We start from the raw sequence: 12,147 nt of genomic DNA, 5'->3' as shown, positions 1-12,147 counted from the left end.
GATGGTCTGGCCTGCCAAAAGGTAAGCATTGTGGCAGAAAATAAATAGAGAGACCAGCTGAGAGGTGGTATGAGCTCGCTCGCTCCCCATACCTACCAAGCTGGGGCCTGCTGCTGCCGGAGCAGCCGTCGGGGCAGCCCAGCCGCAGTGAGGGTGCAGGGAGGAATGGGAAGCACGGAGCGGCAGCTGACTGGAGCTCCCCAATAAAACCTCTGCGGAGCCCCTGCACAGCACAAGGTGGTGTCACTGGAGAGCTTCAACTCCTTCCCATTTTACTGCAACCTGAGCAGTTTTGGGCTGTTTGGGAATTTCAGCCAGGGTGTGCAGGAAACCAGCTGAAAACACCTTGAATCTCCCAAGTTTGATGTGGGAAGGAAGGGGCTGACTTTCGTTGTCACAGTTTAAGATTCCTAGACCCTGCAATGAGGGCTGGCAGCTTGTGAACACAGGGGAAAGACCTAGTTGCCAAGGATTCACATTTAAAAGAATGAGAAGGCACATTTGGCCTTGCTAGCTTCCCTGTATTTTTGTGCTCCGTTAAAGGTCACAGTCATTTGAACCCATTCCTGCTACATACACAAAAAATGTGCCTTTCTCCACATGGCTGAGAACACAGACCAGATCCACCATGTAAGAAAACACAGCGTGCCCACAGCCAGAGCAGCTGAGAAATGGCATCCCCCTTCCACAGCTTAGCGGCAGTGGGAAGAGCTGCAGGATGCCCAAAGGTACAGAAATGCAACGTTAGTTACTGTAGCAACTGGTCCTGCAGACCCAAAACGGCCAGAGGCAGCCCCTGATGAAGCTGGTGGCTTTAATGAAGCACCATCCAAACGCTTTGCACAACCGCAGGCAGCGCAGACACCCCCCCGTGACACACGGGTGCTCCTCCAGTCTGCCAGCAGGCACCATGCAAACAGCAGCGCAGAAGGCACACACTTCCCCGCTGGGCTGGGAAGCAAAGCGTGGAGTTACTGTCAGTGGTGGATGGGCCAGGGAAGGACACCGAGGAACATGGCTGTGCATAACACAGCTCTTGGCAATTCTTGCCAGTTAATGCATGGCCGGGGAGTGGTGCTCCAGAGCATGCCGGGGATGTAAATGCCACTCCACGGGTTTTTGGCTGTCTACCACCCACATGCAGCCTGTACACTCCTCCTCCTACTGTTTCAGGCCTTCGCTTGGGCGCATGTGCAAGCATGCAGCGGTTTCTTCTGGCAGAGTGCTGCTACGAGGCTGGTGACAAGAGAACAAAAGCAAGAGATTTTCTGTGTCCATTTTTACAGTCAGCACAATGCTCCCTTTCTGCCTATTAGTATGTTTGTATTCCCCCTCTATCAACAGAGACTTCAGCATGAGAACCTCCCCTGGTAAGAGTATCTTCCGAGCTGAACAGAAATTCATTTGTTCTCCTTTCCAGGTATACTAATGTCTTGATGGTTACTTCATCCCATAAGAATTAACATTTTGAGACTTTTCCAAGTTTGCACCAAGCCACCCTCCGGCTGCAACACACGAGGCAAAGCTTTTGTCACCTCACAAGCCGAGCACAGGCATATAATGAAAGTGTTAAGTCCTGCAAGAGCAGCCATATGGCAAATCTGAACTTGTCATCATGAACTAAGAGAATCACTTCAAGGACTAAATGGAGAGCTCACCTAATTTGCCCATCTGTCCCAGGACATTTATTGGTTTAAAAAGGTGAAATAAGCTATCAGGAGGAATGCTCTCTATTGTTTCACTGGCTCGAGACTGGTTTGGTTTCATGTTGGTGTCACACAGCCATACACTGCACTACAGAAAAGATAAAATGTTACTCAGGTTGCAGGGTCAGCCATGGAGCCATGAGAAACCACAGAACTGAAATTGGCTATAAATCTCAATTAGACTCCTTTGTGGATACAGGTTATTTTATACTCTTTAACCACAGGATCATAAAGTGCTTGTCTCCTAGAAAGAGTCAGCACCCAGAATGGAGGACTGGCTTCGAACACACAGCTATTCAATGTACATTTTCTCCTCCTACTTAGTGCATGGCTCTGTAGTTTACTCACTGCCCAAGCCTTGGCCTGCCATGACAACATCGTGAGATTTGGTCCTTGCCCCTGTGATGGACAGCCACTGGGGGCCAGGGAAGCAGTGCAGTGGCCTGAGATGCACCCTGCAAGTGTGAATAAAGGCAGCAGCTGGTTTAACAGAAAGTGCCGAAGTCGTAATACTTGTCAAAAAAACCTTCAAGTCACAGATTCGGCACCCAAAAACTCAGAAAATTTTCACTTCAATTTACTTGCCGCAGCTACTGATCTGAAAAGCCAGCAGCAAAACCACTTCCTCATTTCACGGAGGTGCTGTGAAAATAAGTTCCTACAAGTAGTTTTTTCAGGAGCAATATAAGATTGTCTCCCCGCCACGGTCGAAATGAATTATTTCCCTCCAGGCAGCATTCTCCTACCTCAATTGTCTCAAACCCTCGAAGGCCCTCTGGCAGTCCTGCCCTGAAGCATCTCCTCCATGCCTTTTTGTCTTCCCCAAGAAATGAAGCAGTGCCCAATAAAAAGGGCTTCATCCGGGTATGCCGCCACGACAGCGGTTGTGCAGTGCTGCAGTCTCTCTTCCGCTGGGCAGCAGTGGGTGCACAGCCCCCCGTACCATGCCCCACAGGCTCCAACCTCCCTGGAGCCAACCCATCCTATCCATTGAATGAAACCGGTGATGGTGGATGTCTGAGATCCTGTGAAGATGTCTGGATTGTGATGGCTTCATGCAACAGGGCCAACACGAATTTTGCCACCACTCTGTTTTCATGTGCTCTTTCAGCACAGCTTAAATATGATTTTTTTTGTTTAAGTTTTTGCAAAAGCAAACAGAAAAGGAGGATCATGGGGCATCGCAACCCATGCTCACAAGTCATCTTGCCTCTAGCCCAAGGCTCCTTGCCCCACTCCGCTCCCCCATGAAGAAGCCCAACTTGTGTCACATCTGTGACCGTAGAACTGCCACCTCTCCTGCATCACCTGAGCTTCAGGGAGGCTACCCAAAAGCATAGGAGGAGCCTCCTCCTTAGTGCCCCAAAGCATACCTATGGGTGAGGCAGAAATTTCAGTCAACTGAAGTCTAATTTAATTCCTTCAGAATTCAAATCTCAGCAGCAAGCCACCACCACAGCAGGGATCTCGAAACGGAAAGTCGCAAGGTTGTGAACAGGGCAAAATAAACTCTTAGGACCATACTCAGATTCTATTATGAGTGTCTGGCCTGGTACTGTTTATCGCTGAGCAGCCAAGAACAGATGAGCTGTGAGCCAAGCCCAAGCAAGGTGGATTAGATGAGGGAGGAGATGTGCTACACCCATGCTGTAAAATGCTGCAATACGCTGAACCTCTGTTAGCGTTAGGCCCAAGAGGACCAGCAGAGCCCACTGGGCTGCCTGATAACCTTGGACCACTGAGGGAGCTGCTTAAAACCACATTTTGTCAGGTCCTTCCAGTTCATTACCCTGCTCCTGAGCACAAAGTTGGTGGAAATCATAAGTAGAAGCGGGCATGTTACAGACCTTTTGGATTAAGAACGTAGGAACAATCATAAAGCATCACACCAACTCCCCAGGAGCTGCAATATCCACTTAGATATCCAATACTGGGAGCTACGTTGATGCTCTAGTCAAATCTGCATTAACGTACCTCAAAGCACCACCATACACTTGTCTGAAGGTAAAGATTTAAGAAATCCCAGGTAGACAAACAAGTGCTCTGTTGTCACAGACTACCTGAATAAGACTGCCAGATCTATCTCTAAATATTCCATCAGTTCTTCAGCATATTTCCTGAATACTATTAGAAATGTGCCATGCTTACCTCAGTTTTAAAATAGTACATTTTAATCTGCATTTAAAAATTGCTACAATTCGAAACTAACACACAGCAGAACACAAATGATCATAAAAGTGTTTATAAAGTTGCATGTTACCATAAGATGAGAACAGAAAAAGTGCTGTTACAAAAGTGAAGCTTTCTTTCCCACACCGGATCAAATAAAAAAACACCTTGAGACAAACCATTGCAAGGCTATCTGCAAAGCGTTAGATCTTAAGAAGGCAGCTTCTGCTTAATCATTCACGGCGCATGTGTCACCATTAATTCAGATCTCATTCCTGGTTAAGATCCAGCACACAGCACTACATTGTCACAGCACAGCCACCCCACCTTAACTGTCCCAAATGTGAGCAAGAGAGCTTCTGAGGGCCCAGAGAGGAGGTTTACAGGTGAAACAAAACCTTGGGAGAGAAGTTTAGACCAGGACTAATTTGGTGTTAGCCTTATTATTTCTGGATTACTAATAAACTTGGGCAGGCGGTGAAACCGGCCTAGCATCCTCCTCCCAAGCTGTGGTAGAAACTCAGAGATATTAGTGAAATGGGATCGTCTCAGTAAGGCTAATACTAAAATGATCATGATGTTCTTAACTCTGTCTAATATCAGAAAGATGTTTAATCCTTTAAGAAGAGGTCACTGCCTAGACTATGCAGGTTTTTGTTTTAATTTCAACTGATAGTATTTTCCATTTCACCATCACACAGAAGATCCTGAATTTAAAAAATAAACTCATGGTATGGTCTTCCAGTTGTTTTTAGGAAAGAGACTGAGTAAAGAAATAGCACTAATATTAAATGAAATTTCATACACTTTTGAATGTAAAAAAGGAACATTATCATTATATAAAATCTGACTGTCTACAGAGACAGGCCAGGAATCTATTCTCAAATTCTGTGCACTCAGACACAGGGTGAAATAGAGGCTTGTCTTAAAACAGGAGGCTCTCCTAAAGAGCCCAAATGAACTCCTACCATACTGCCTTAAAATTAAGTTGCAATTCAATGCATGCAACAGAGAAATCACTTTGACTCTTCCTTTTACATAGCTCCCATGATTAAAATTATATTTTATATGAATTCTTACACCCTGCCCTCTACCACTAGATAAATTAAGACATTTGGTGTCATAATACAGCAACAAGTCATAATGAAAAAGCATTAACTTCAGTTTCATTTGACTCTCAATAATAAATTTCAACAGAACTGAAAAGTTGTGTCAGTCTGTTTCTGATGGTCAAGGACACTAGCCTCTGACTTTTATCTCATATAAAACATTGAAAATAATTTTCTTACCGTGCTCCAATGACATCAAAGAGATGCTGCCAGCGATCATTGATTTTATTGAGTTTATCATCTATTTCTGCAACTCGGCTCTTGTTGCTAGCCTTGATTAGCTGATCGCCCATTTGTTTCAAGTGAAGCTTATTTTCACTGAACAGGTTTATTTCTTCCATGCAATCCTGATAAATATACACAAACATTGCTTAATTCCTGGGCAAAACAAAACAAAACAACAAAACCAAAACAAAACTATCTGTTTCTTTTCCCACGTGTGTGATGTGAAGTCAGGTTTGGCTTGCGATGGCTGAGGTTTCTACATTAGCATGTAGAACCCTTTCACTTAAAACAAAACAAAAAAAACCCTCAATGGAAAAGCACTCTCACAATGAAGCCACTATAAAAAAATAAGCAGCTTAAAGGCTTGCAAGTGCCAGGAGTAAGTACTCCTAAAAATAGCAGTTTAATGTTCTAATTTTGTCTCTGCTTTCCTGATTTAACATAATTTTTCAATCAAGCTACCTCAAAAGAACCCAAATTCAAGCCTAGGATGGCTTTATTTTGCTGGTATTCTTATCCAGCGGAGATCTGGGATTAGATATCGAGACCTTTAAGCCATGGGGAGGAACACTGCAGCAAAATAATGGTCCTGTTTAAAATCAAGCTAATACGAAAGTATTCGAAAGCACTAACTGCACTGACGACCAAGGAGAAGAGGCAGAACTAGGTTTTATTTTTGGTTGTGGTAATTTCTTGCTCGCCTGGCATAAGACCTATCCCGTCCTTCAATCTTTTCTTTGCCCTCTGACTACCAGTTTCGTAACTGCCGATACAGGAGGTGGTGAGAGCAGTGAGATGCTCCCAGGACACCACTGATCCCCATCAGGGAAAGCTCTGAGCAGTGCTGTACGTGCATGTGTGCCCAAAAACCCCAACAACCCAGACCCCCACCACCGCAACTCACATACATCACACTCCATGCCTAAATGCAGTCAGGTGGCATTTCTGTTTTGCATTATGCTCCAAATCTGAACATCAAGAAGAAGATAAAAGTTGAGGCTAGAAAAGCTCATCTTCTCACAAAAGCCTGTACGTGCTGGTTTTATACCACGTATCGCTTCCGAGAGTCAAGGAAGAAATGAGGAATGGTGTCTCTATAACGACCTATCAGACTGCAATTGAAGAAAAGTGGCATTACGACTTACCTTCTGCAATTTGTCTATCATGTCTTCAATGCTAACATCTGCAGTCTGCAACACTTTGCTTTCCATTTGCACCAGCCAGGAGCACAGCTCCTTATTCTTTTCATTGAACACAATCCAGGCATTGAGCCTGTCCTCGATCTCCTGCTTACGCAGAGACACCTATGGATAAGCACACACATTAACTGCTGGCAACATCTTTCTCAGGAAGGAAACCAGCAATTATGAGCCTTCTAATTTCTAGTCTGCATTTGATCATATTCCATTTTGCAGGAGCAGTTATCAAGTGTCTCTAGCTTTCTTTTCAAAGCCAGCAAGCAGATTGTTATTACATCTTATTTTGGATAGCAGGGCCAAAAGTTGACTAGCAAACACCAGATTCTCTCCCTCAGAAGAATTAAACTGAGCGACAGCTTTATAAATAATGAGCTTATATAACAATTTAAATATTACTCAGTGAAAACCTAAAAATGCCAAACAAAGAAGGAATATAAAATATATAATTACTACATACTGTTTAGTATGGTCTCATATATAACACAAGAGAAATAACACCTAGGTAAGTTCTTATTTTTCTGCAACTGTAAGAGGAACTTTGCAACTAGTGACTGCAATTATTTTATCTCTATAAAAATCTCCCTCTTTTCTTCCCATTTGCTCACCAGTTCTTGGAGAACTTAAAAAAAAATCAGCATCAAGAATCTATGCTTTTTATTGAAAACTATGGGTTTTTCTTCCTCAAAATTACATTTGCCAGGATGGATAAACAAATTGTCTAGACAGAGAAATTAAAGGTCTGCTGCTGCCTGAACCAGCAAAGCTAGTAGCACTGCTTCCACATCTCAGAAAGAAGCAGGGCCACTCTACTAGCTAATAGTACTTATTTCTAGCCTATTTCTTAGATATATATTTGTATTCATTTATCTATCTACTTCGATGGATCCCTGTACTAAGATGTATGGGACAAAGGAAGAAAAAATGGTACAAGTTCTACTAAACCAAAACAAGACAAACAACTAACCCCTCACCCTTATCAATAAACTTTGAGTAACGAAGACTGAGCATAATATTTTGCTTCCCTTGGCTGCGAATGGCCACTCTAAATATCGCCCCATGGCAGAGAACATTCCCTCTTCACCTCTCACATGCACCTTATACAGCATATGACTCCTCAAAATTCCATTATTGATTCTCCTAGACTAATCTCTAACACTATTTTGTACTTCAGAGCGAAGTTTAAGTCTGTAGTGTAGAAGCAAGACCAGCTCCACGTAACACCAGGATCAAAATAGGAGGCACCAAGTGATCTCCCACTATATTGCTTTGCCCTTTAAATTCTGACTTTTTTTAAGGAGGGGATGTGGAGATGAAAGTGATTTCCAAATCTTTCATGCTGATCTAAGGGAAGAGATGAGGCTGAAAGCACAGGGAAACAATCTCTAAAGTTCTCAATGGGAAGAAGTTTCCTGGACATCCCAGGGACCTCAGAAAGTCTCCCTAAAAGGGCCTCTGCTCTGGGATGCTCCCTTGGTACCCTCAGCCTCAGAGGTATGAAGGGTAAATCCCTCATCCTTCCTCTACCACTTGCAGCATCTCCCATGTGCGGAGACGAGCTAACTTGGTGAGTAGAAGAAGAGACTATGCATGTCAGCAAAACCACCATTAAATCTTGAAATGATCCTGACTCCATTTTTGCCTGCTAAGCATGAGGCAAGGCAGGATTCTAAGAGCAGGAAGCACCTTTTAGCTGGCTAAGCAATACAAATCGGGGGTAAAACAGGAATGAGCCAAAAAATCCCAGACAAGTTTCTAGGAATATGAGCCCTTCAAGCCATTGCTTTGAGCACTTTCTCCTTGGACCAGCTGCCCCGGTACCACCTCCATTTTGCATCCACAGAGTGATGCAGGAGCAATCTGAGCATTCCCAAGGGAAGCTAAAAGAATATCAAGGCCCAGGTCCAACCCGTATGCTAGAATCATAGAATCATAGAATCATTAAGGTTGGAAAAGACCTCTAAGATCATCGAGTCCAACCGTTAGGACAGGATACTTGCTGATATGAATAGTTAAATCTCTGAGCTACACGTACCTTGCAAGGGCAGCTATGTGAACGCTAATCTCTTGAGGGCATCTGCTCACTAAGTGTGTTTGTGTCCCTGCCCAGTCCAGCACAGGCGTCTGGCTGCCCCACTCCCATGGCTGTGACAGCTGCAGCCGCGTCTCGCTCTTAAAGGCTTTCACCCCTCCGCATTTATACTGCAGATTTGTTTTTCACACAATACATCAAACTCCTCTAATTTGTTAGCCAAAACAAAGCAGTTGTGCTAGCAGCAGAACCGATAAAGTCTGCTTCCCTACCCTCGTGTCCAGCGCTGAGCATCAGTGCAGGCTCTCCGGAGGCTCATTAGGGCTGTGTAAACATTTCAGTATGTCCCTCCGCTGCAGCACTGAGCAGATTCCTCCCACTACAGACTTTGTGTGCCTAATGTCACCCCTTTCTTCTCGCCAAGATAGTCTGAACTAAACGTTGTTCCCTCAGGAAATTAAAATAGAAATTTTGAATAAAATCTGAACTTAAATTGCGACAGGAAATTACTACTTGGATAGACTGTAGTGGGGTGCATGCAAAAGATAGCTTAATTTTCAGGGCTGTTCACCACAGCTGAAACAGCAGGCATCAGCAGTTCACCAAAAAAGGAAAAACAACAAAGTTCTCTCATTTATAGGCTTAACTACAGATCTCCATTAGGAAAATGGTTCAGGCATTCTGATTTAAAAATAATGGCCTATACTTCTCAGGAGGGGGGCAGGTGTCTCTGGAATTATTTTCAGAGTTCAGAAACAGTAACAGAGAAAACGGTAGTTGTAGATTAACTATCCAGTTTAAGGCGGAGATACTAAATTCTTCTTTTGCGTTGCAACGCAAAAAATAAACCCAAATAACTATTTCATCACACCAAAGTTTGTGAAATAAGCATAGCTGTTCATTATTCTGGCAATAGTCCCACCAATATTGCTTTACCTTTGCCTAAGTAAGGGTTAGACATGAAATACTAACTCGCTTCAATACTTCTTTACAAACTGTAAAATAAAAGCTATTGACTTGTGAGTAAAGGGAGGCAAAAGTTAGGCTTGCTGGCACGTAGAGCCATCCAGAGTAACATAAGACCCCGACGTATTTTACTTCTTCCAATCCTGTTAATAGGGCAAAGTAAACACACATTCAAACTGCATAATAACCTTGTGAATCAAGTTCATGTGACCTTGCTGGTAAATGTTCCCCAGCAATTTTATATGCAGCACTAAATTAAGTGTAATATAGCAACAAGCCACAAAGAATGCAAACGTTTCACAGTATTTTACTGCTACAGAAAAGACAAGTTAGTTCTTAATGTGTTTAAACCCAAGAAGTCAGCATTTAAACACATGTAAGTTTTCTTTATCAACTCTCCTGGCATTTTTTCACCATCAGATTGCAAAGACCTCCCCCTTCCTTTCCCTGCTTCATGCCCTCAGGCAACTCCTGTGTTTATCCCTCTCTCCCTCCCGCCCGCCCTTTGGCAGCCCAGAACAAAGCCACCTATTTCAGTAAACAGCTGCATTTGAGCTCTGTGCAATTCAGGCACTCATCAGTTACAAAGGGTTTACAAAAAAAAAGAAAAAAAAAAATCTCAGCAGTCTGTGTCCAGGAAACAAAGGGCAAACTTCAGCCCTGGTCAGCTGCACCAGGAGAAGCCCCATCCCCACTCAAGACTGCAAAAGTGAGCCAACCCCAGGAGAAATCCCTTCTGCTAACCCGCTACCCCTTTTCTGCCAGCCCTATGAATATCCCGCTGTAAAACCCCAGAGGAGGCAGAAGACTTACTCGCAAGCAGAGCTCTTCCCACTGCCTGTGCAAATGTTCAACTTGCTCCTTGAGCACCATCACGTCCTCGGTGAGGATGCAGTGAGCCAGCTCCACCTTCATGGCCCGCAGCTCCTTCATGTTGTGGGCCCAGTCTGCCAGCGACTGCTCCAGCTCCTGCATGGAAACGCACCCAGAACAAGCCTTGGCACTAAGCTCCTCTGGTTTCCAAACCTGCTCGTTAATCCCCTGCCTGGCCTGTGGGGGAGGAGAGGAGGGGAATGTGCAGCCGCTTGTGCAGCGCTCTCCAGCTGGACTGGACGGGGTCCCCGTGTGTTTGGCTCAGGGCCTGACTCGGAGCCCACTGCAGCCCAGGGCAGAGCTGCCGCTGATTAACTGGTGCACCAGCAGCCTCCGCTGCATCCCAAAGTGCCGAAACGCTGCCTGACCCCCTGCAGCTCCCCATGCTCCAGGGCAGCGTTTGGGGTTTCATATCCAGGAAGGAACGTGCCCACTTCTTTGGGTTTTGGTTTTTTTTTATTATTATTTTCGCCAAGTTGCTTTCCACCTGCATTTGTTCCAATTTCAGGTTATTTATTTAAATGCTAAAAAAATAAAATTGATTCCCTTCTCTAATGAATGATTTCACAGGCACTTCATCAGATTTGTCAGATAAGTGGTGCTTTTAAACTGCTCATTCACAGAATTCTCTCTTCTGCTTTGTTCCCCAGACTCCCCTTTGCCTTTATAACAAGGTTATGCATTTCCCTTGGCAGTGTTGAAGCTGTCACCACTGCATGCAGCTGGGAAACAGGACACTCTACACACGAGGTACTAGGTCCCATTTGCAAGGCGGTTGCTGGGAAGTGTCACTGGTTCCTCTAACAAAAAAAGCTCTTACAGAGGATCCAGTTTGTCTCATTTTAAAGAGAAAAAAATTGTAAGTCTTTCTATCAGGAGAAGTGTGCTGGTTCCAAGCCGTGCAAGCATCTTCACAGGTCTTTTAATCCAGCCACTTATCTAAATCATAAAAAAAAAAAAATCTGATTTGCTTCAACACTGGAGGAAAAAAAACAACAAACCTGAGACTAAAATTTACCTGAGCTCACAACAAATTACTCCCTACAGATGTGCACACATGCATTTATATATCTTAACAAGGGTCGAATCCCTGCATTAATGGAGCTAACGATGGAATTTCGTGGGACTTTGCTAGCCTTATATAACGTGCAGGCCTGAGAGGAAAACAGCTTCATTCCATTGAAGAGTGAAATGCAGGGAGAAGAAAGGAGGCCCCTTCTTCCCCATGCCATTTTGGTCCTTTATTTTATTATACTGTGACACCCAAGACCAGCAACTGCACTGGCACTGTCTGACCCTGACGCCTCTGTGGCTGAATTTCTCTTACCAGAATAAGAGGCAGGAGCTGCGTGCTGCCATCTCACAAATAATTCAGGGCTACAGTAAGACTGCTGCCGTGGGAAAGGCAGCCAGCACTCACAAAGAAGATTTCAGACAGCTGATAATGAGTTCAAAGCCTTCGCTCGTTAATAAGCTTATTTGTTCCCACTACATAGGTCAACAATTCACTTCATAAAAGGATGATGAAAGACTGACCAGTCCAGACAAAATGTCTCCTATCCCTTGGAAATGCTTTCCTTGCTATTTAATTTTCATGGTGCACTATGGGCTGCAAGGGCTTTTGCCACTCCCTTACTCTTAATTTTCCTTCTCTTTAATCATTCTCAGATCCCGCAGGTATGCATGGTGTTTTGCAGACTTACAAGGTCTCTCGCCTGAGGAGCTCCGTGTCCAAAATGGATTGGAAAACAAAAAGGAGATTCAGCCATTAGCACAGCAGCCAATTGAGCTGAGACCAGGGAGTTTTTTCCCTTTTGTTTGAGGAACTGCTTATTTTATAAATTCAGACTGTGGAAAGGGAGCAGAAGCAG

The 12,147-nt window shown here is 44.2% G+C and overlaps 1 protein-coding gene across 1 annotated transcript in view; it reads right to left on the bottom strand.

Moving 5' to 3' along the window:
* Window positions 1-12,147, bottom strand: part of SYNE2 (spectrin repeat containing nuclear envelope protein 2) — a 199,346-nt gene that overhangs the window by 28,387 nt on the left and 158,812 nt on the right. The window contains exons 99-101 of the mRNA XM_075150894.1: window positions 10,217-10,372; window positions 6,355-6,513; window positions 5,165-5,331 (exon numbers count right to left, since the gene is read on the bottom strand). Of these exons, the coding sequence (XP_075006995.1) occupies window positions 5,165-5,331; window positions 6,355-6,513; window positions 10,217-10,372 (482 nt within the window). The remainder of the gene's footprint in view (window positions 1-5,164; window positions 5,332-6,354; window positions 6,514-10,216; window positions 10,373-12,147) is intronic.

Source organism: Calonectris borealis, chromosome 5, assembly GCF_964195595.1.
Source record: "Calonectris borealis chromosome 5, bCalBor7.hap1.2, whole genome shotgun sequence".
Taxonomy (NCBI): Eukaryota; Metazoa; Chordata; class Aves; order Procellariiformes; family Procellariidae; genus Calonectris; species Calonectris borealis.
Note: the sequence above shows the minus strand (reverse complement) of the source record. Positions and strands in the feature narration are given on the sequence as shown.